The sequence below is a fragment of the Xenopus laevis genome, chromosome 1L, assembly GCF_017654675.1.
Source record: "Xenopus laevis strain J_2021 chromosome 1L, Xenopus_laevis_v10.1, whole genome shotgun sequence".
In the NCBI taxonomy this organism is placed as follows: domain Eukaryota; kingdom Metazoa; phylum Chordata; class Amphibia; order Anura; family Pipidae; genus Xenopus; species Xenopus laevis.
In genome coordinates this window covers 61,441,835-61,467,687 of record NC_054371.1, presented here as the reverse complement: position 1 = coordinate 61,467,687, position 25,853 = coordinate 61,441,835, and the positions used below count along the sequence as shown (strand labels likewise).

The 25,853-nt window shown below is 36.4% G+C and overlaps 1 protein-coding gene across 1 annotated transcript in view; it reads right to left on the bottom strand.

The window, feature by feature from the left end:
* The window catches only part of ttc29.L (tetratricopeptide repeat domain 29 L homeolog), a 143,404-nt gene that overhangs the window by 51,372 nt on the left and 66,179 nt on the right, over positions 1-25,853 (bottom strand). Inside the window, exons 7-8 of the mRNA NM_001096364.1 lie at positions 22,030-22,115; positions 182-273 (exon numbers count right to left, since the gene is read on the bottom strand). Coding sequence (NP_001089833.1) covers positions 182-273; positions 22,030-22,115 — 178 coding nt within the window. The remainder of the gene's footprint in view (positions 1-181; positions 274-22,029; positions 22,116-25,853) is intronic.

Genomic DNA, 25,853 nt, shown 5'->3' with positions numbered 1-25,853 from the left:
AAATATCTTCATTCTCCCCTTTTAAACTGTTCTTTCTTAAAATAACTTTGACTGAAAGGGTCATTCAGGAAGGGCAGTGCTTAAAACATAAGCAGTCAGTAAATGGGAAGTGACAGATCACTAACAATTTAAGTCTTTCACAGATGAATGCATTCCCAGTGACATGGGAGTGCTAACTTACCTTTCTAGGGCTTTTGCCATTGCTTTGTATGCTTTTCCAAGGCTCACATTATCTTCCAGCATTTTTGAAATTTCCATGTATGTATTTAAATACTGAAAGATATAAAACATTACGTCATTTATCAAAATATCCTTCTTTACTGTGATTATAAAAGAACTTGTTTTATTTCACATAAAATATATTGCATTTGCTGCCAATATTAAACTGTACCTCTAAAACACTAAATGAAGGAATTTTAAACGAGTATTGTCTAGAATTGATTTTGTACTTAACTTTCTAGAATTGGTTTAATTTTCCTATAACAATCTAATATTTAATTGTGCTGCATGTGTAGATTAATATTTCATATTCCAACTTTTTATTATCAATGTGGGGAGTCTAGCTATATATTTAATTTTAAATTATTAAAAATAAAATTTTGAGATATGAAGAAAAGCCTTGAAAAGGCAACATATGTAACAGCAAATAATGCTTAAAAATGCTGAACCATACCTAAAGCCTTGTCTTGTCAAATATGTGTGTGTCTAAAAGCATTTTATAAATATACAGTATACATACACTTTTGTATAACTGGAGTTAAAGGAGAACTAAACCCTAAAAAAAATTGGCTAGAAATGCTATATTTTATTTATTGAAATTATTGTACCTGCCTAAGGATTCTCAATAGCAGCAATGATCCAGGACTTCAAACTTGTCACAGGGGGGGGGTCACCATCTTGGAAAGTGTCTGCGACACTCACATGCTCAGTGGGCTCTGAGCAGCTGTTGAGAAGCTAAGCTTAGAGGTCGTCACAAATTATCCATCAGAAAGAGAGGTTGGCCTGTAATATAAGCTGATGCTACAAGGCTGATTATTAAATTCTGATGCTAATTGCACTGGTTTCTGTGCTGCCATGTAGTAATTATCTGTATTAATTACTAATTAGCCTTATATTGTGACATTTCTATTCTATGTGTACTATATATTACTGAGTCAGTCCCTAATCTCAGTAAGTAACAGCAGCACAGAGCATGTGCAGTGAATCAGCAGAAAAGAAGAGCTATGGGGCATCTTTGTAGACACAGATCTTCGCTGCTAAAGGACTGTGGTTGCCTTGGACTGGTACAGAAGCCCAAAACATAATGTACAACATTTCTAGCCTACTTACTTATATTATAAGCTGAAGTTCTGGGCAAACAGAGACAAGGTACCACAGTGTCAACAGGTGCACAATCCAGCAGAAGAAGCAAGATGATTGCAACAGAATGTAGAGCAACTACGCAGATGTGCAAGGACCATTTTCAGCAAAATAATGAAGAGGAACAGTACATTCTTTCATTTTCATGGTTGGGTCAAAATCATATTTATTATGCATGGAAAATATTTTTCCAAATGGAACAAATCAGGTTCTTAGGTTTCAATAGAAAAACATTTTTTTCTGTTTACCCTTTTCCTTTATATTTCCATGCTTTATTCTGTATAGTAACACTCAAGATACAGTATACCGTAATGATGCAATTACAATCTAGCTATAAGTTACAGTTAGTGTCTCCCTGCAATTTAGCTAATGCATTTCACTCTGTGGCTGACAAAGGGAAATCACTGTTAAAGTTTATTGGAGATGTATTTCTTTGATTTCTGGCAATCTCAGTCTGCTCAGTCATTTCACAGTTTGTGAGCAGTAAGAGTGCTTCTGCCTCATTTACAGCTCTTGAACAAGATTCAAACAATCAGCTGGAACATTAGTCAAAGGTTTTCCTAGCTAATGACTTCTGACATGTATTGCTGCAACTGGCTAGGCAGCATGCTGAGACACTGCAACAATGGGACATACTGTGGGACAGTGTGAGTATTTGCCTACATCTGAAGGTATAACACATTTTTTTTTTTCCTTGACACTGTATTCTGAATGTGTGTGTGTGTGTATATACAGTATATATTTAAAAAATCCTGACAGACGCAAGGTGCACACTGGGTACTTATAAAAAATAAAATTACCACATATTAAAAAGGTTAATATATATATTGATATCATGTGCGCTACATTAATAATAATTTCTTACATATAGCGAGTTCTTGTTATTTGTATTTATTTACTCCTCCCTTATTGAAGCTCTGCAAATATACCTGAGCCTGCACATATAATTTTGCCAACATGTCATTAAATAAAGTAATATCTATAAATGTGGAAACCCTTACAAGTGACACAGGCATTATAAAATAACATAAAAGTCAAAAAACATTTTTGCCTTTGGCTTTATTTTATCTGAGTTCACTATAGAATGTAATTATCTTTGAAATGGAAGGATTCCCATAAGAATGTTGAATGAGGTAATAGAATATAAAGAGTCTTCCCTAGATCATCATCCTTACAACAATGTAGCTAAAGGATATTACATAATCACATTATATGCTACACTACATGCTAATTCATTTAAAATACAAGTACAATAATCATCTTATTAATGGCCGCATTTCATGGCTACACTTTGAGTAGAGTTCAACTGCATCAAAAGGAAAATCTAAGCAGGTCACATATTCTACATATTCTAAACACGCAAGGCAGCTTGCTTGCAATTACCCTGTGTGCCTTGGGATTCTTTCTGCTGGACTGTTTGGGAGGCGGCCGATCCTCTACCTTTGTGCACCAGGTGTCGTTACTCTAATTTACTAAGGGTGTGCGAGAGCCATAGTTGAACTACCACATATTCTACATAACATTGATTAAAATTGCAGCTAACGTCCTTAAAGATATCAATGAATGTATGGCATGACCTACTATATATTTATATATATATATATATATATATATATATATATATATATATATATATATATATATATATATATATATATATATATATATATATATATAGTGAATAAAGTACCCCCTCTTGTAAAATATAAGGATATTATAAGTTACCGAGTTTCATGACCATATAAAACACGAGGCCGAAGGCCGAGTGTTTTTATACAGGTCATGGAACTCCGAGGTAACTTCTAATATCCTCATATTTTACAACTGGGGGTACTTTATTTATTATAATACACAAATTTCAGTGAGTCATGTGACAGAAATGACATCAGAACTCACCGTTTATAACTGATGACATCAGTACTCACCGTTTATAAGGATATAATTTACAAGATATTCATGGCTTTTGTGTATTATATATATATTATATATATATATATATATATATATATTATATATATATTATATATCCTGATGACGATTCTACGGATCGAAACGCGTTGATGTGATGATGGACGAATAAAGTTTTTTCTTCTTACAAACAATTGAACTTGCTGCTGTATTTTCTTTAATGGAATTATATATATCATCACCACCTCATAAAAGCACCAGTAATCCAAAATTTGTCAACGGTGCAGTCTCTGTAACAAAGTGTTAGGTGCCCCAGGAGACCGGCACACCTTCCTACCTGGTTTCTGGAGCCGTGTGTGTACGTTCCAGTGTATCAGGTTTCATACACTGTTTGTAGCACACCTCTGTGTTGTGACATCATTGCTGTGCTTTTGGCACCAAATTTGAAAATAAAAGTGTTTCCATGACCCCTTTACACTGGAAAGCTGGTTCTGTGCTAATACAGTCCTGCCTAATTATCTGTTCCATTTTCTTCCATAGTTATTGAAGTTGTACCTGTTTCCCGAATCCGACTGTATGCTGCCTGCCCTGACTCCTTGCCTGCCTTCTGGTTAACCCTTGCAAATACTGGAATGTATGACCAGCTCACACACCCTGGCCTTCTAGATATTGCCTGGTGCACCGTGATGGAGGGGTCGGCGGCCTCCCATAAATACAGTTCCAAGAAAATCACTGGCAATCACAGCTGATTCAAGCAAGGAAAAACCCTTGCATGTTTATTTGCTGTTGTGCAACATTTCGGGGTAGTACCCCTTTGTCAAGCATTGCAAATACCACACTTGTGATCAAACTCCTCTGTGCTCTGGTTCTCTCTGTTGGTCCGCAGCAGAAAGTTCAGAGCAAACAGGGATCTCCTGCTCACTAAAGAGCACAATCTTTCAATTAGTCCCAGGGTTCCTGCTACACAGATCATGCCACAAAGCATCCTTGGGTTTCCATTTGCACCATTGATGTGTACAGTGTTGGACTGGGACACCAGGGGCCCACCAAAAAACCTTTGGTTAGGGGCCCACCAAATATTTTTAGACCAGGGTCCCACCCTCAGTATTATTTTCTTCCTTTTTCTCACTCAACCTCTATTCTCCTAGTCTCTTTTCTTTACATACTATAATCTATTATTCCATCTATTTAGCCTCTTTGTTCTCATAGAAATAGGGAATGACCATGAAATAGACCAAATGTTTAACAGCACAAGGGCCCACTGACATCTGGGAGTTTTCCTGGTATCCTGGTGGGCCAGTCCGACACTGAATGTGTAGCAAACTTGTTTCAGTCTCCTGGCATCAAAAATAAACTTTCTACATCAATCTGAAGTTTTATTTGAACTGGGTTGATATCACGTTTTCCATAAGTGACCAGTTTTGGACTAAATTATATGTTCAAATTAGTACAAGTGGAATCCATTTATTTTTCAAGTATGAAGAGAGGTAGATGCAAAAATATGAGCAAATGAGAGAACCAATGTTTTCTTGTTTAGCTGAAATGCAAAAAAAACCTGTGACTGATGCACAAGAAGGTGAAAGGCATGTAAGCAAAAACCCATGTCTTTGTTGCCAATAACTGTGCAGATACAACTTGAAAGACATTTATAAATTCTGGTGAAAAATGTTTTGGGGAATACATGGCAGACTACAGTGTTATGTTTCTGAAAATGCCCCTATTAGTATTATGATTTAATTTTTTGCCTTGCACAATCACCAAATTTACTGAAAGTTTAGTGCTCAACTGAGTTTACAAACTTTATCAAAATTCACAAAACCTGTTAAAAAATGAGGGCTGAAATATAATCATTCTAGGAAGGCCTTTATGTGGTTCAAATACTGCCACATGGCCATGATGGTTTGCTAATACAGGTATGAAATCCATTATCCAGAAACCCGTTATCTAGAAAGCTCCAAATTATTTTAAACAAATAATACACGCCAATCAATAAAATATTAGAAAAGAAGAAACAATTTCTCTAAGACTCTGTAGTGTTGTTTACAGGATTCTGCTTTTTTCTACAGCTCTTGCAAAAAAAAAAATGTATGTTCTATAGTAGTTATTAAATTAGTTTCTATGCAAACATTTCAATGTCAGCATCTTTATATGTAATATATATTTAATCAGTTTAGCAGAGAAAGTGGAGAAACATGTACTGGCTATAATAATTTCATGTTAGAAAGAATAGCCTAGCATTCTATAATAAAGTATTGGGCTACCCTGAAATAAAATTGTATCACAAAAACAGTCTATGGATTCTCTGCTCTCTTAACAAATGTGACAAAAACTGAAAAAGTGATGTCTGCCAAGAGCTTTTACCAACTATGTCATAACAACTAGTAATAAGAGTAAATAATAAATGGCTATGATCTTGTGGGATATGGTAGCAATATCAAACTATATTAGGTGCCTGCTGATAGGGCTTTACAAGAATCGGAATTCCCTGGCTTCCCAGTAGAGTTTTGGCCTGACAATAAACAACAGTTTAATACTTTATCTAATACAAGCCAGGAGGTGTATTCAGTAGCAAGCTTCTGCAGATGTTCACATCCAATAATCTATCCATAATTGATGAAACAGGGAGGTCAGATGTAATGGCTCCTACTTTTCCAGCAACAAATAAATGGTTATTGACAAAACAAGGCAGAGTGGTGCTGAGAGCTGAGCAGCGACAAGCCTGATGCAGTGCAGGGATGAAAACGTGGGTCTTCAGCTTAAGAAATCTTCACCATGATGCTTGGCATAAAGGGCCACACTGTCACACACACACATAAAACATATCAAACTTTGTAATGACAGCATGTAGACACAGTCACAGGAATTTACCAAAGAAGACAGGGCCAATGCTGGAGAACAAGGTAAGTACAAATGCACACACTCAGATAAGGATTGGCATGACAGAGCTATGATCCTCTTCAGGTATGGATTGGTATGACAGAACTGCAATCCGGCTTCCCTGAAGGCTTTTATCACTGGCTGCTTGGTTTGTAACAATTTACTATAGATGACTGTGATGTATGGAAGCTTTTATGCTGTTGACATGTGCAAGACATGCCTTAGTATCTGTATTTGAATCTGTATCTGCCTATTTCCATTGAATAACTCCATTTATATAGCAATTATTTTATGTTAAAACTATGATTATTTATTTTAAATTCAGTCAGGATTAAATGGAAACGAGCATGTTCAATCAAATGCATTAATCTAAATAGACAATGAACCTTAAATATTATTTTAAATGTATCTGAATCTATTTTACGATGTAGAACTGAAATACCTGACTATTTGCGTATTTAAAGTTATCACGTGTGGTTAATGCTCTAAACAAATATTGTCCAAAGCTTTCTAAAATTCTAGTATGGGTATGTGATCCGTTATACAGAAACCTGTTATCCATAATGTTCAGAATTATGGAAAGACCATCTCCCATAGACTCCATTAAAATCAAATAATCCAAATTTTTAAAAATGATTTTCCTTTTCTCTGTAATAAGAAAACAGTACCTTGTACTTGATCTAAACTACAATATAACTAACCCTCATTGGAAGCAAAACCAGCCTACAGGGTTTATTTAATATTTAAATGATTTTCTAGTAGACAAAATATGAAGATCCAGATTACGGAAAGATCCATTATCCCGAGCATAACAGGTCCCATACCTGTATATTATCTGGGGGATAATATTACTTATTTACTGTACTGTATGTGGAGTTTTCATGTTCAATAGTGAATTGTTTTAGGCTTTTAATCATAGACATTATGATGTAAGAGTTAAATGCAAAATAAAAATATATTTATGCAGCAATTATGAACAGGGCATTCTGATATTAAATATTTAAACCTCACTGTGTAGACTTCTTCAGTCAAAGTATTATTTGTTGACTCTAATGGGAAGTAAACCAGTATCGGCATTGCAGGTTCCACTACAAATTGAATGTGAATGGGCACAGGAAGATAAAATATATTTCAATAAATAATGTGAAAACTGCAAGATGTGCACAAACCTTGCAAGAAGTATTGAGTCATGAGTAAATAATGAAGTCTGAGTCTCAATGGCATTGTCTGCATTAAAATATCTGCAATCTAAACTCAAAAAGTCCCACATAAAATACCATAGTGGACAAAAGAACATATTGACAGTCTGTACTATGAAACTAAGCATGCTATGGAAAAGTTTATTACATCATTTAATTAAATGTACGCTATTCTGATGTATAGAGAGTACAAGAAAGTATATCAGGATGAATAAGAGCAATATTGGATCTGTCTATAACAGAAGAAACTAATCATAGGGTCCGGCATCAAAGTCAAAGTCAACTTTATTGTCATCTCAGCAGTATATGAATACATAGTAAGACGAGACGAAGTGGCTTCAGCTAGTACAGATATCAGAGTGTCTCTGAGGTAGTCCCGGTGTGTAAAGAAAAGTTCAGTAACATTGAACATTAGTCATAATTAGATCACAGTAATTGGTCTAATGGTCACCAGCACAATAGATTATGATCTAAGGACACTAAGGGGCCAATTCATTAACTTCGAGTGAAGGATTCGAAGTAAAAAAACTTCGAATTTCGAAATGTTTTTATAGCTACTTCGACCATCGAGTGGGCTACTTCGACCTTCGACTTCGAATCGAATGATTCGAACTAAAAATCTTTCGACCATTCGACCATACTGTCTCTTTAAGAATAAACTTCGAACTCCTAGTTCGCCACCTAAAAGCTACCAAACCCAATGTTAGCCTATGGGGAAGGTCCCCATAGGCTTGGCTACGTTTTTTTGGTTGAAGGATAATCCTTCGATCGTTGGATTAAAATCCTTCGAATCGTTCGGTTCGAAGGATTTAATCGTTCGACTGGGATTTTCATTCCCAGTCGAATATCGAGGGTTAATTAACCCTCGATATTCGACCCTTGATGAATTTGCCCCTATGAGTCTAAGGGGGTTATTTACTAAACTCCAAATGCAAAAATCACAAAAAAGAATTTTTTTATAAAATCTGACTTTTAAAAAATCACACATTTTTCAGAATTTATTAAACCCCGAGGATGGAAAAGTCAGAATCTGAAAATCCGGCATCTCAGACCTGTCAGGGTTGCATATAAGTCAATGGGAGAAGTCCCAATGATTTTTTGATGTGTGCTGGGTTTCGGGCAATACCCCGAAGTTTTTGTGTTATAATTCAGAAAAATCGTGAAATTCGTGAAAATCAGATGAAGAAGTCCGAAAAATTTGTGAAAATCGGATTTTTTTTCACGCAAAGCAAATTTTCCGGAAAATGTAATAATAAATAAGCATTAAAACCTGAGCAGATTTGATCAGAGTTTGTAGCAGAAAATATCAAGATAAATTCCGACTTTGATAAATAACCCCCTAAATCTTACTAAAACTATATCTTTGAAAACAATACATATATGTATACTCGTTTTTTTACATATACAATTTTATAGTATTGCATAAGTCTTTGCCATTCATTCAGATATTCTGTATGGTACAAGTTGGTTCTAGTTCAAAGTTGGTTAAACATTAACACACGGCGCCAAAGTGTGCACACATCAAAAAGAACTTTAAATACACATAAGCTTGCATTATTTAAGTTGCTAAATAGTGACTACACTATGTTCATAACAACATTATTTGGAGAACAAGAGGTTTTAAAGGAGTATCATACCCCAAGAGGTTTTAAAGGAGTATCATACCTTAAAATTTTCCAACAGAATTGTGCACTTAAAGTGATATCCCCATTCTGGTACAGTTTTATGCGATTTCTCTGTTCAGGCTATGAGAAAATATAATATGTTGGCCCTGAGAGTAACATTATAGCGTAATTTGCCTACTCACAACTCTAATTTATATCAGACAACATTTTAGGACATACACTCTTTTTTTTATGGAGGTATTTGGCAGGTGATAACGCAAATTATGGACAGAAAGTGGATGCCTGGGCAAAAACTACAAATCTAAATTAATCTAGTAACATGTTCATAGATTCAGGGAGGAAGATTGGAAGTGGTGGCAAAGGGAAAGTAATTATACATTTGCCTCTAAATATTTTTATTAGAATAATACAAAGTATAAATTAAAAGAAGAACGTAGCAGGGTGAGAACCTTGCCTCAGGTGGCAGGGAGCGGCCACCCCTTGTAACTTAAAGAGTTGAATCTCCAGTTTTAACCTGGAAATTCGGCTCCGCTAGTGCAGATAGCGATATAGTGCTCATTGCACTAGCGAAGCGGCCACACTTTGACCCTTTTCAACGCTAAAGTTTTAAGTGCGGAGTGGGAGAGATATGTGGCATCAGGCGGCAGCAGCCCCTGGATCACCCCTGGAAAGAAGTGAACCTTTAAGCAACAATTTTATCCTAATTATGTTTTCTATGATGTTTTTGCCTTTATTTAATTGGGGTAGTTCAACTTTCCTTTTACTTTAAAGTGATACTGTCGCTAAAAAGATACTTTTTAAAATATGAACATGTACATTTGGGGGCAGATTTACTAAGCTCAAGTGAATAATCTGAATGGAAAAATATTCGAATTACACATAAATATTCAAAGTATTTTTTTGGGTACTTCGACCATCGAATTGGTCAAATTCGATTGAATCGAATGCTTCGAATGATTCGAAGTAGGTTTTCTTTCAATATGTGGAATCAGGTATGCCTGTATAAAAAAAAATACATTAATTTTTTATGCACCTTTTCTAAAACTGAATCAAAAAGTGGGGTATAGTTCCCCTTCCAAAACTTTTTTCAGTTCAGTTGGTTTTCAGATAGTTCACCAGAAATAAAGACTTTTTCCAATTACTTTATATTTTCTATGTCTTTTTTTAAAATTGAAGTGTAAAGTTTAATTTTTCACCTTCTAAAGCAGTTTAGAGGGGGGGGGTCGTTGATACATTTAGTTGATACATTTCTTATCTTTGTCCCGGCTGAGCAGAATCTCTGAGCTGTTAGAATTGATACAATAGTTGCTAATATTTTAGAGTCTGTGTCTGAATTACTGAGCTGCCAGACTGAAACACCAGAGACAGGGAAATTAAAATCACTTAGAGTAAAAAAAAATAGATTTTGGAAAAACCATAAAAAATAAAAGATGGGAAGTAACTGAAAAAAAAGTCTTTATTCCTGGTGAACAATATGAAAACAACTGAACTGAAAAAAGTGTTTGGAAGGTGAACAACCCCTTTAATTACCTTGATACACTGTGGTTGTTTTTTTTTTGCATTTGTGGTAAAAGAGGTTTTATTTTGCCACCATACTTGTAAAGCAAGATCTACATGTGCCAAAAACCCTCTACTCTTCACTTAACTTTTCTTAAACAACATAAAGCACGCTCTTATATGAGAGCATGCTGTGCAATAAAAGTATATGCTGTGCCTAGATATTTATTCAGATCTTTGTGAAAATGTCAGTCACTTCGGTGATTTAATATATTATATATTTGAACTATCATACAGATAATATTATATTGCCTGTATTGCAACTCTGTCAAATGGGTGATGAGTAGCAGTATCTAGCTGGCTCCATGCAGTGCATTAGCTGCATCAACATGGATGCCCTATGGGAACAAAAAAAACAAAAAACAATGCTCTTGTGTTCATCACAGAAATATAAAGGGCACAAACAGCATTTTTTAAAAGGGGAAAAACAAGACCTTTGAGGGCCCCTTTACAAAGCAATAATCCAAGCACCACTTCCTTCTTAATCCATCAGAAAACACAATAAACCTCACCACTTTCAGTCCCAGCGAGCCCCTAGAGCTTCAGTGCCCCATATATATATATCTTTATGAGAAAATGTGGATACCATCCCCCAATATCCTTAAAAATGGTATACTGCAAAATAATACAAAAAATATAAAACAATAAATAAAGCAGATACAATGGTGACCATCACCACTAAAAAAATGTCCATTCCTATGTACAGGGGACATAATGTAAATGAAGTGAAACTCAATGTACAAATATATTTTCTCTTTAAAATGCAAGAAAAGATGAAATCCTAAGTAAGCAGACACTGCACTGATGGATGCACAAAAGTGTATTGTGGTTGTAATCATGCACACCTACTTAGTATTATAATTGCCACACTGCTTAAGACCCTTAAATATAAAGACTACAAATAATTACAATAATATAGAGAGACATATGTCAGTAAAATCCGGTAAAAAGTTCATAAGCATAAAGGCATGCGTCTAAGGGAGTACACAGGGCAGAGGAAGCGGCAGAAATGAGCAACCGCAGGAGGAAATGAAATCTTTCACACCAGCTGCTCCCTTTGGATTCCCCTAGAAGGAAACTGCCTGAGGTAGGCTTGAGCACAAAAGGATAGGAAAGATGAAAACTCTAATGTGCGGCAGGAAAACCCACTGCTGAGACCCCTGAGTTTACATCCCATAAGTCTCTGGCTGTGTGGCAAGACCTTTTAGCATGTCACAAAGGCCGGTGATAAACAGCATATTACCATGAAACAAACCAAGTCTGAGCGCTATTGTTGAGAGTAATGATAACTAGCACTCTCATGGGAGATGCAGCAATGGTTTCATCTCCCTATGCATCTGTGCACAGATCTCTAAATGGAAATCAAAAGTGCATATTTTCATTAGGAATCTAGCAGTGTGAATATATTCATAGTGGTTTTCAGAACCCCATTTTAAGCAAATTTTTTACAAAACTCTCCTTGCATTCTATTTATGTTTCATTTTAACAATAATTTAGAAACCATTCTTTTTTATGGAAATGTTTATCCATATCAAGATGAAATATGTTTTTTGCTTGTTAAATCATTTTGAATTTATCAAATCCTTTCCAAACACATAGATCAAAACAATACCCATGGCTTCCTTTACAACCAATGCTTAAACATAAACTTTTTGTTACATAACTTAGAGGGAGTTATTTTTTAAAATCCGAATGTTAAAATCTCAAAAAAAATTATGTTTTTCACCAGATATATTCACTAGATATATTATATCCCGATGCTGCAAAAAGCCCAAATTCGAAAATCCGCCATCTCAGACCTGTTGAGGTCCTGTATAAGTCAATGGGAGAGGCACCTATCTCAATTTGAAGTTTTTATGGTCTGCGCAGGGTTTAGCCCAAAAATCCAATTTCTTCAGGGTTTTTCGGGAAAAAAAACCCAAAAAATTTTTAGCAATTCGGGAAAAAAGCCCAAAATATTCAAGCAATTTGGGAAAAAGCCTGAACAATTGAGTTTTTCCGCGTTTCGATTAAATCGAGTTTTATTTATTACTAAATAAGATAAAATCGGGCATAGGAGTTTAAATTTGTATTTTAGTAAATAATCCCCAGAATGTAGCTCCTTTGAATAACTGATGATATTTTATTAGAAATTAGGCTTGCATTATATATGGGAATTCTTTAGTGCTGCAGTCCATGGTTGCCTTCTCTAAGAAAGTGGTGTCTAGTTCTGCAACATAATACCCAGTAGTGACCTGGATCCAATGCCCAATTGCAGGTCTCAGGGGCAGATTTATCAAAATGTGAGATTACAGCTCACCACAGAAAAACGTACCCACTTTCTATTCGCTCCTAATTTTATGGGATTTTTAGACGTGCATTTATAAAGTTGTCCCATATCCCATAGGAATGAATAGAAAGTGGGTGAATTTTTCTGTGGTGAGCTCTAATCTCACATTTTGATAATCTGCCCCATAGTTTCTAGATTACTGAGTAAACACCAATTTGTGCTACTTTTGTCTGATTCAGCTCTCAAACCTCTTGCCTGTTCTGAACTATGCTGCTTAATTCAAGGTCTGACCTCCACCTGAATCTTTGGTTTTTGACTTAAAGCCTGTTTGACCCCTTGGACACATCACTACTGTACTGCTGTTAATTCCTGCCTATCCTCCAGAATCAGCTTCCTCCTAAATCCCAAATTCCAGGTCAAAAAAGACAACGTGGCCCTGCTGTTTGAAACAAGCTGCTGACTGGAAAAAGCAACTAAAAGCAAACAAATCAACTGAAAAGGATAAATATTTGCTATTAACTGCTATTTTATAGTAAGGTTTTATATTTAAATACTGTGGTTTAGTTTTTTATAGTTTTTTTCTGTCTTGGGTGCTAAACAGCAAAGTTTGGTGTGTTAGTTTGCTTACAGCAAGTTTGTCACAGCCTGCTTTACTTTGCAGTTAGTTCTCCCTCAGTTTGAGGGGGTGGGGTTTGATTTGTTGCACCTGAACAGACTGTATATATAGAACCCCTGGGACTCCAGTGGAGCTTGCTCTAGTGTTTGCTCTTTAATTGGGGGATCTGTAAGCGGAGTTACAAACACCGGAGTTAAGTGGGGGATCTGTACAAACCCCAGAGTTAAAAACTAAAGGAGGTTCAAACTAGGTCAAAAGTTTGTTCTAAACCTAATTTTTATTTAAATTTTTATTAATTTTTAAATTTTTTTTAAATTTTATTATTTATTTATTTTTTCCCTGTAACTGGGATAATGAGTGCTAGCAAGATTGAAGGTCTGACTCAGTGCACAATCTGTCATATGTATGCAGATTTGGAACGAGAGATCCAAAATGCTTACCTCTGTAGTGGTTGAGAGCAAATTGCCACTTTGGAGGCTCGAGTTAGAGCACTAGAGCAACAAATTGCAACACTGCGGTCAATTGACAATCTTGAAATGAGTCTCTAGTGGGGTGAGGACCTAGTGGGGTCATATAGTTGGGGGGAACAGAATAGCAGCAGGATATTGAGGCAGCTAGCTGGGTGACAGTTAGAAAATCTAAGGTGGGCAAAAGGAAAATGGAGGCTGATACAGAGCTTATACATCGCAACAAATTTGCAATTCTAGATGGGCCTGATCTCTCTAACAGCCGGGAGACCAGTTTCTCTAGTAGTGGTGGGGAGGAGAGCAGAGACAGGCCTAAGCAGATTGTGGTTGTAGGGGACTCAATTATTAGGAAAGTGGATAGGGTCTGGATCGCTACAACCGAACAGTTTGCTGTCTACCTGGTGCCAGGGTTCGGTCTGTGGTTGATGGGCTGGGCACGACCCAACTGTCTTAGTGCATATCGGTACTAATGACAAAGTAGATGGTAGATGGAAGACCTTAAAGAGTGATTTCAGGAATCTAGGCTCTAAGATCAGGGAAAGGTCTTCCAATGTCATCTTTTCTGAAATTTTGCCTGTGCCACGTGCAAGTTTAGGAAGACAGCGGAAGCTTAGAGAGCTAAATGCGTGGCTCAAATCTTGGTGTAGGAAGGAAGGGTTTGGGTTCCTAGAGCACTGGGCTGATTTTTCCTTGGGGTACAACGTATACAGTCGTGACGGAGGAAGGGTATGGGTTCCTAGAGCACTGGGCTGATTTTTCCTTGGGGTACAATGTATACAGTCGTGATGGTTTACACCTCAATGGAAGGGGGTCCACTGTGCTAGAGGAAAGAATGGCTAAGAGGTTGGAGGAGTGTTTAAACTAGGCAAGGGGGGGGGGCGGGTGAGATAAAGAATTATGCGGAAGCTATGGTAGATGGGGCAGTGGGGTTAGTAAGGGGTCATGGGGGAGGAGTGAGGGGGCATATAGTTTACCAGTTAGGGAGGTCCCTCTGTTACAAGGAAAACAGAATAATTCTAATTTAGCATATAATTCTCTACTAAGTAATGCAAATTTCAAAAGTAAAAGTAGTAACCTCCACTGTATGCTGGCAAATGCACGGAGTTTGTCATGTAAAATGGGAGACCTAGAATTAATTGCATACTCTAAAAATTATGATATAATTGGTATCACTGAGACTTGGTGGGATGAAACATGTGACTGGACTGTGAATTTAAATGGTTACACCCTATTTAGGAGGGACAGAGGGATAAAAAAGGGTGGAGGAGTGTGTTTGTATGTAAAGCCTGAATTAAAGCCATGCGCTAAAGAAATAACCATAGCTGGCACTGGTGAGGGTGTAGAATCCCTCTGGGTAGAGATTTTGACTGGGCAAAAGGTTACAAAGAAAATTATCATTGGTGTATGCTATAAACCACCTTTTATAAGTGACGAGTATGAAGCCCAGCTACTCTTGCAGATAAAAGTGGTTTCACGGCTGGGTCAAGTTGTTGCTATGGGTGACTTCAATTATCCAGACATTGACTGGGGTAATGGGGTTGCTAAAACAGAAAAAGCTAGGTGGTTTGTAAATATGCTGAATGACAACTTTTTATTCCAGCTCGTTCAAGAACCTACTAGGAATAACTCACTTTTGGACCTTGTAATAACTAATAATACTGAACTCATCTCTAACATTTGTGTGGATGAGCATTTAGGGAATAGTGATCATAACATGGTCTCCTTTGAGATTCTGTTGCAGAAGCAATTCTATATAGGATTAACTAAAACACTACATTTCAGACGTGCAAACTTTGACAGTATAAGGGCATCTCTGCAACATATGGGAAATGCTTTTCACAGGGTTAAACACAGAACAAAAATGGGAAGTCTTTAAAATGCTGCTTAATAAATATACATGTCAGTATATTCCCCTTATAAGCAAGGAACGACGTTGAAAAGCAAAACCCTTTTGGCTCAATAGAAGTGTTGGTGTTGAGGTGGATAAGAAAAGGTGTGCTTTTAAGGCTTTCAAGTTAGCTGGAACAGCCAAATCATTTATAAGGTACAAGGAGGCCAATAAATCATGCAAAGAAGCTATAAGGCAAGCTAAAATTGATATGTAAAAGGATATTGCAGCAACCAGTAAAAAGAAACCAAAATACATTTTTAAATATGTTAATAGTAAAAAAATTAAGCAGGACTTAGTGGGACCTTTAGTTTCAGAGGAGGGTCAGCTGGTTGATGAAAACAAATTAAAAGTGCATATTCTGAATTCATATTTTTCGTCTGTCTACACAAATGAGGAACCAGTTATTGAAGGTTTCTTTCTTAGAGGACAAGGAAAGGCAAAAAAATAAAATCACATTTTTACTTTCTTTAATGAACAAGAAACCTATCTCCAATATACTTTAATTAAAAATGTGTACCGTTTTTATAAGAAACCTGACTGTATGCAGTAAATTCTTCCTTCATTTACTGCTGTGGATAGGAATTGTCAGATGGTCCCCAACTGCTGAGCAGGGAAACAGTCATACTTATGAACAGCAGGGGGAGCCCCCACCTTACTTACCAGCCATGCAGAATTCAAGCAGCTTTGTTTATGACGATCCCTAAGCAGCCCAGACCACACTGAGCATGTGCAGGGTCAGGCAAAGATGTTTAACAAAGTTACAAGATGACAGCCCCCTGTGGCCAACTTTGAAAGCATAAATGATTTGTTTGATTAGGCTTTGTGGTGCAGTAAGTTCATGCTTATGTTTAGTATAAAAAATACAGCATTTCTAGCCTTATTCTATTTTAGACTTTCCATGTCCTTTAATAGTCCTAATTCTAGTAATACAACTAATGGTTCACACACAGCGAATTGCTAATGTGATGCCTCTATTCAAAAAAGTATCCCGTTCTCAGCCTCAAAATTATAGGCCAGTTAGTCTGACGTCAGTAGTAGGAAAGCTTTTTGAAGGGTTAGTAAAGTATAAGATACTGGACTTTATAGCAAATCATAATACTATGAGTGTATGCCAGCAAGGTTTTATGAGTAATAGATCTTGCCAGACTAACTTAATTTATTTTTATGAGAAGGTAAGCAGGGACCTCAATTCTGGGATGGCAGTGGATGTGATTTACTTAGACTTTGCTAAAGCATTTGATACAGTGCCACACAAAAGGTTACTGGTTAAATTAAGGAATGTTGGCCTGGAACATAGTATTTGTACCTGGATAGAGAACTGGCTAAAAGATAGACTACAAAGAGTGGTGGTAAATGGAACATTTTCTAATTGGACCAGTGTTGTAAGAGGAGTACCACAGGGCTCTGCACTAGGTCCCTTGCTTTTCAGCTTGTTTATTAATGACCTGGAGGTGGGCATTGAAAGTACTGTTTCTATTTTTGCAGATGATACTAAATTGTGCAGAGCTATAGGTTCCATGCAGGATGCTGCCACTTTGCAGAGTGATTTGTCTAAGTTGGAAAACTGGGCAGCAAACTGGAAAATGAGGTTCAATGTTGATAAATGCAAGGTTATGCACTTTGGCAAAAATAATATAAATGCAAGTTATACACTAAATGGCAGTGCGTTGGGAGTTTCCTTAAATGAGAAGGATCTAGGGGTTTTTGTAGATAACAAATTGTCTAATTCTGGCCAGTGTCATTCTATGGCTACTAAAGCAAATAAAGTTCTGTCTTGCATAAAAAGGGTATTAACTCAAGGAATGAAAACTTAATTATGCCTCTTTATAAGTCGCTGGTAAGGCCTCATCTGGAGTATGCAGTGCAGTTTTGGACTCCAGTCCTTAAGAGGGATATAAATGAGCTGGAGAGAGTGCAGAGACGTGCAACTAAACTGGTTAGAAGTGTGAAAGACTTAAATTATGAGGGTAGACTGTCAAGGTTGGGATTGTTTTCTCTGGAAAAAAGGTGCTTGCCAGGGGACATGATTACACTTTACAAGTACATTAGAGGACATTATAGACAAATAGCAGGGGACATTTTTACCCATAAAGAGGATCACCGTACCAGAGGCCACCCCTTTAGACTAGAAGAAAAGAACTTTCATTTGAAGCAACGTAGGGGGTTCTTCACGGTCAGGACAGTGAGGTTGTGGAATGCACTGCCGGGTGATGTTGTGATGGCTGATTCAGTTAATGCCTTTAAGAATGGCTTGGATGATTTTTTGGACAGACACAATATAAAAGGCTATTGTGAAACTACCTCTATAGTTATTATAGGTATGGGTATATATAATTTGTGTGAAAGTAGGGAGGGGTGTGTGTATGGATGCTGGGTTTTCATTTGGAGGGGTTGGACTTGATGGACTTTGTCTTTTTTCAACGCGATTTAACTATGTATCTATGTAACTATGTAACATACATTATGTAGGAGAGTTGCACTAAAGCACTCAACTTTTCTCTCATCAGGTAGGTGAGTGTAGATTACTGTGCTGTAGTGTGTTCATACACAATCAACCAATATATATATATATATATATATATATATATATATATATATATATATATATATATATATATATATATATATATATATATATATACAGATGCAGCCACTTTGGTTTGTCTGTTTGACACAGAATAACTAAACACAGATATCCCATTTATCTCATTTAACACAGAAAACTGCGTCACAACATCCCATCTAATTAAAGCATTCACCATTGTTCACAATGGTGCTTTGGTATGCTAATGGAAAGGTTAAATGCATTAAATGAGTTAAGATGACTTTAGATAACGCAGTTTCTTCAATTAACCCTGAGTCATGACGCATTTATCTCACAAATCCAAGTGGCTTCATCTGTATATATAGATAGATATATAAATATATATAAAATAAGACAACATGTAAAACATATCCACCTAAGTAAAAGATTAGCATGCTTAAAATCTGCTACAGTTGAATAAGTAACCAACAGAAGCAAAGTAAAGGTATGGTAAAGATGCCATTCTGCATTTCCAATGCCTATGTGTGCCATCTCTGTGGATACCATTCCCTCTCTGATATTGTTTCATACACAGTATACTTCATGTATATAGTATCCAAGCATTAATTTTAAGGAACCAGATTCTATGCCTCTAATATCAAACCTCCATGGCGTATATAGATGCAAAATTCGCCCAAATATCTTCTAAAGAAGCTGAATGATTGTATTATTTCATGATAGTCATTTCACTTTGAAATTGAAAGGCAAAGCAAGATAGGAACGCAACATTTGTACAATTTAATATATACCCAATATTTAATAAAATATACATGTAAATATGGTCTTCTGGCACATTAAGGCATGTATGTGGCATTAATAAGATGAATTACTATAGTACATTATAGTACATTTAGTAAAAAATATTTCCTATCCTAATATTATTGTGCATTTTTTTTTTTAGAAAATAAATGAAAATAAAAAAATAAACAAAAAGACATACAGACTGCTATTTGCTGGAGCTCTTTTTATTTTTCTGGTTCAAAACACGTTGAGAATGTTTGTGTTTCTTTCCAACTGAACACATCTGTCTGAAACCATTATATACAGTATATCTGATTCTCATATGGTGCCGTAAGCCCTTCATGACTGTAAGAACCCTTCACTACAAAGAAGCATTAGGAAAGTTTATGATTACAAAGATGAACAATTTGCAGAGCTTTACTGAGCAAAATAATTATAATAAAACCTGGATGAATAATGGCATGACAGGACTCCGACTGGTCAATTTACACTGTACAATTAATTACAGTACAATGTACTATTCTCTCAGTATTAATGAACCTGTTGCAATGGATGTCTTGTTTTTGTTTATGCCTGCTAAACAGTTAATCTGTGTTATGAAACTAAAATACAAGTATTTATATTAATATATATAAATGTGTAAGGGTATATACACCAAAACACACAAATTAGATAAAGCCTGATACAGGAAGTAATGAGGGACATACTCTCCAAAGCATACAATCTAAATAGGAAAAAGTATGATGAAGGGTAATGATGTGTGGTGAAGCTATAAAAATAAATTGTGAATGAGATAATAGAAATAGTTAATGACAGGTGTATAAAAAAACCACTGGCCATGAATACATTAAATATATCAAACTGCATATCATTAAATCATGAAAATTCTACAAAAAGAATGTACCTTTGTCAAACAAGGCATAGAAACGAAATAACTACATGTTTTGTGTTTTTGTTGAGCTTAGTGCAAAGCAGTGAAAGGAAAGCACTTCGATTTTACACTTGATTGAGAAGAGATTGCTTAGTGGCTGATTTCAAATTCAAGTTTTTTTTAACTAGATACATTTAAGAAAAACAAAAAGGATTATTTAAAAAAAACCATAATGTTTATTTTAAACAAAAAAGGCTTCAATGTTGAAAATATGCCAGCCATGGACTTCTTCGCCAGGTTTTAGCTGGCAAATTTTTCTATTTAAATGTATGAATCTTTGTATTTTAAAAATTCAATAGTTTGTTAAATCTGCCTCAGCTATGATTCTTCTCTGTTCCACTTACTGACAGGCAACAGTGCAGTGAATAAGCATTTCATATAAATCACAATACGTCCTAGGTGTAAAGCTAAAATCCCTAATATAACACAAGTAAGGATTGCTATTTTTTTTAGAAGCAAGTTGAACATTTTTTTCCCACCAGAACTATTCTGTATTACATGTTACTAGACTATATTTTCAGGTATAAATAAATACTTTTTATTCTGATACCTGTACCCTTTAATGCTGCCAAACAGAATAGTCCTGGTAAGTCCTGGAACACAGACAGTGCACTATTCATCGAAGAGACACAAGTGAGGGCTCAGAATAGGGGCAGGTGCAATGTGTGCCTGATACTCCATGTCCCACATGATGCAAATTATGCCTCTATTGTTATCCATATCAGAGCTCTAAATAGGTGATACAGTATTCATTCAGAACCCTACTTATTTCATCTCCAAAAAGTGGTTCTTGGTTGCATCTAAATGATTCCCAGACTAGTAATGCTCTTACCAATACTTGTTAGATTGCATTTATAATGTTAAAGACAGCTGAACTTCCAAGCATGTTAAAGGACAAGGAAAGGCAAAAAAGTAAAATCCCATTTTTACTTTCTTTAATGAAAAAGAATCCTATCTCCAATATACTTTAATTAAAAAATGTGTACTGTTTTTATAAGAAACCTGACTGAATTCCAGTGAAATTCTCCGTTCATTTACTGCTGTGGATAGGAATTGTCAGACGGTCCCTAACTGCTCTGCAGGGAAACAATCATACTTATGAACAGCAGGGGGAGCCCCGCCTTACTTCCCAGCCATGCAGAACTCAATCAGCTTTATTTATGATGATCCCTAAGCAGCCCAGACCACACTGACCATGTGCAAGGTCAGGGTCAGGCAAAGATGTTTAACAAAGTTACTAGATGACAGCCCCCTGTGGCCAACTTTGAAAGTATAAATCATTTGTTTGATTAGGCGTTGTGGTGCAGTAAGTTCATGTTTAGGTTTAGTATACAAAATACAGTATTTCTAGCCTTATTCTATTTTAGACTTACCTTGTCCTTCAGTCAGAAAGGCCTTTCGTGTAACTCTAGAGACTTTTCAATAATCATCATAATGTAAAAAAGGGATACTGATAAACTCTTGTGCACTGAAACTGTCATATAGTGTCAGTAAGTGACAGCAGCACAGAGCATGTGCAGTGAATCAACAGAAAAGAAGATGGGGAGCTACTGGGGCATCTTTGCAGACCCAAAACATAATGTACACCATGTCTAGCTACTTCTTTAGTTAGGCTTTAGTTCTCCTTTAAGGCCTTTAGAGTTCATATAAAAGTTTAATAGAAAAATAATAGGAAAAAGAAAATGCCTGCTTTAACATGTGTTTTCTGTGAAAGAAGCAATGCTGGTAGTTTCACGTGCTTCCTATTCATGCAACACCATTTCGGTCTGTAGCAGCTGATTTAGGGTAACTTCATACATTTTGATGGACACCAAAACAATAGAGGAACCAAACCATCTGAAAGTATCATGCATACCTTAGGCCTAAAAATTAAAAAATCGGTAGCCTACAAAATTGGTAAGCTTTGACCTATTGAAAGTGTTTCCTGGTAGGTGAATCTTGCCCCCACATGAATACATTTTTAAACCCTGAATATTAATAATGACAAACTCCCTAATGCTCTTACTGTTATAGCCATCTGTGGATTCCCAGATGAAATATGAGCCAGTCCCAAACGGTAAGCTGCTTCTCCTTCCAGTTTTTTATTGTCTCCTGATGAAAGATCACAAATTGGTTAAAAAAAGATCACACGATAGCGTATGTTTTTGTAATTTATGCAAACTGAAACATTCTTCAACAAAACAACATGAAATGTTCAACAAATGATCATAAGTTAAACCTGCCTCATTTCAAAAGTTGCTGAACTACAACTTTGCACATCCCTAAGAGTCTTGTGAATATGCCTGCCAAAAAGCAATGCTCTTTGTAGAGGTGTTAAAAAAGACAAAAGAACACAGTTCAAAAAGAATATGCTTTATAGAAAACCTAGCTGAACTGAACAAACAGGGAAAAGAAATCTCAGCACAAACAGTGAAATGTTTTTACACCTTAAATAAAACACCAGCCAAAATGAAAAGCCTTACTTTGGGCCTCCTAGGAACACCAATGCAAAGTTATACAAGGCAGCATGGTCAAGTAATCAGGTTTCATGGGCTAGGCTGTGTTGCTCATGGCCACAACTTTGTTGTGACTTGGGCAATGCATAAGTATTAATAGTAGCACGCCAAAGAAGCAAATCTAGCAGGACTAAAGTGCTTAAGAGCATGGCTTGTGTTCTAGAACAACATTGATAAATCATGCAAATATATTAGAGTGCACTCTAGCTAAAAATGATTTATGATGGTATGCCAGTTATTGTTGCTGTTGAACACTTACTACCCATGATTATTGTGGGATATTCATATTCATGTGTTATTTTACTGTCACAGATTTCTTAGACTGTAACGTGGCAAACTAAAGCTTTACATGATCTTCCCTTTTCACCAGCATCTTATAAAGCACAAGCACAGAGCAGTGCCTCTGTTTTTAAATGGTAGAAGCAGACTATGGGCAAATTACTAAATTCTACACAGCTGTCCTTACCACGTGCCCTATGGCGGAAAATCAGGACAAGGTTGTCCTGCTCCCTCTGGTATAGCTCAAGAAATTCACTGGCACTCACGGCTGGTTCAAGCAGGGATATACCCATGCGTGTTTATCTGCAGTTGGTGCCACCTACTGCAAATAAACATGCAAGGGTATATCCCTGCTTGAACCAGCCATGAGTGCCACTGAATTTCTTGAAATGTCTGTCTGGGAGGGTGTTGACTCCTCCATCACCGTGCACCAGGCGTTATCTTTAGAAGGCCAGGGTGTGCGAGCGGACCATACTTTTTACCCTCTGGTATAGCCCCATGTGCTAGAATTGTATTAACTGGTGCGAGGTGTAAAGTGCAGCCAGATCCTGGGGAGCAGTAAATTCTTATATACTGTATTATATAAATGTACCAACATACTAATTTCAATGTGAATGGTTGTTCCTGGCTACACACAAGCCTTTTTTTTTACAAACTATAGTGTATCACCAATGTATTTTCGAAAACATGCAATTTATACCAATACAGGGTAATTGTCAGGGTTGGACTGGGCTGGCAGGACAACAGGAGAAAATTTGGTGGACCCTGACCCTCGTAGGCACCTGCTGACCAGGTCTGCTTCTTCCCAGGATGTAAACTGCAGGCACAGATTTTGCACTTCTCCCCTGAATACTGGTCCGTGGTGTGCAATGTCGGTAGACTTGTGGCGCTCACTGTTGGGGTGGGGCGCCATTGGCACCAGCCCCAGTGAGCCCTGGACGCCCCAGTACGACACTGGTAATAGTGCATTTTTTTTTAAATGCATACAACCCCTTCCAATTGTTGGTTTTACTGGTCCTTTAACACTGCTTATGGAACAAGGTTTGTAGATGGGAATAAGAATCTACAGAAAGAGCTAAGGGGAAGTGCAATGTACAAATATAACTTCTGCAGAGGCATGCTCATTCCTCATTAATGTTCAGTTGATAAATATGCCAACAGCAACACGCTGATTACTGCACAGAATCATTCTTCTGTTAACTATACTCTATCTTTAAATGAACAGTTCAGTGTGAAAATAAAAACTAGGTAAATAGATAGGCTGTGCAAAATAAAAAATGTTTCTAATATAGTTAGTTAGCCAAAAATGTAATGTATAAAGGCTGGAGTGACTGGATGTCTAACATAACAGCCAGAACACTACTTCCTGCTTTTCAGCTCTCTAACTCTGAGTTAGTCAGTGACTTGAAGGGGGGTCACATTGGACATACCTGTTCAGTGAGTTTGCAATTGATCCTCAGCATTCAGCTAAGATACAAAAGCAACAGTTATGATCCATGTGGCCCCCCCTCAAGTCAATGATTAGTTACTGCCTGGTATCCAATCAGTGGAAACCAAGAGAGCTGCTAAGCAGGAAGTAGTGTTCTGGCTATTATGTTACACATCCAGTTACTCCAGTCTTTATACATTACATTACATTACATTACAACTATAACAAATCCTATTTTATCATGTTAATCAAGTAAAATAAACTTCACTTACACTAAAAAAATTATATATAAAAACTTTGCATCATGCCATAATCTTGTTTATGCTCCAGAATAGGGTACCTGATGTCCATGCCCATTCATTGTCTACACAATTAGATGGTGAGGAGGGAGGAGAAATAGTGCAGTGATTTCAACATGCAGAATGGAAAGTAAAAGTAATTGGCTGCCCCGCCTCTATGTTTAAGGAGGGGTGGGCAATATATTATTGACAGCTGCGACTTTGAACAAGTCTATAACAGGTATTGATGTTTTAAAAAAAATTAATTTGGATTTAATGCTTTGAAAAGGACTTTTATTATACAGTTTTTTGTCTGGGTGACAGGTCCCCTTTAAATACAGTGCTTTTTTGTGTTTACTGTGAAGGATTCAGTAAGCAAAAACTTAATGGAAGGAAAAAAGGAACAGCATTTAAAGGGATTGTTCACCTTTAAACAACTAGTTGTTTTCTGATAGATCACCAGAAATAACTACTTTTTCCAATTACTTTATATTTTCTATGTGACACGCTTTATTCTAATATTGAAGTGTAAGGTGTCTTTTTTCACCTTCTAAAGCAGCTCTGGAAGGGGGGGTCGCCGACCCTATAAACTGTTCTAAATTGATACATTTAGTTCATGCATTTGTTATCTTTGTCCCTGCTGAGCAGAATCCAGTTTCATTAAAGGCAGCTGTTAGAATTGATACAATAGTTGCTAATAATCCAGAGATGCTGCTGAGAAATGGATCAACTAAATGTTGCAAAATTATAACAGCACAGAATCTGGGACATTCAACTTTAAACTTAGATTTTGGAAAAACAGTAAAAAATAAATAATGGAAAGTAATTGAAAAAAGTCTTTATTTCTGTGGAACAATCTGAAAACAACTGAACTGAAAAATTGTTTGGAAGGTGAGCAACCCCTTTAAGTCACTGACCCTTGACTGCTGGAAATCTAAGTTTGAGCTCTATCACAAATGGGAAACTTTTTTAACTATAATGTTCTCTAATGTTTCTTATTTAAATGAACACAATATAAATTGGTGAATAAGGCAACCCCCACAATCTTATTTACCTAGGAATGATTTGCTGTGCAACAACACTGCCAGTAGACTGAGAGGGAAAAAAACAGAAGGAAGAGGCAAAAAAACATATGCCTGGAAAATTCTCTAGGAACTGATGTTTTGAGGAACTGTCAAATTGTATTTTTATGCAGGTTTTGAAAACAATTAGCTAGAATAAAATAAAGCCAGTGTGGTTAAACCCTTGTGGATTGCAAAAGGCCAAAAGGAGAAATCAATATAACAAGAATATCATGACTGCGTCTTATAAAACACCCATCAAAGTTTAAGTGCCAAGATGCTCCCCA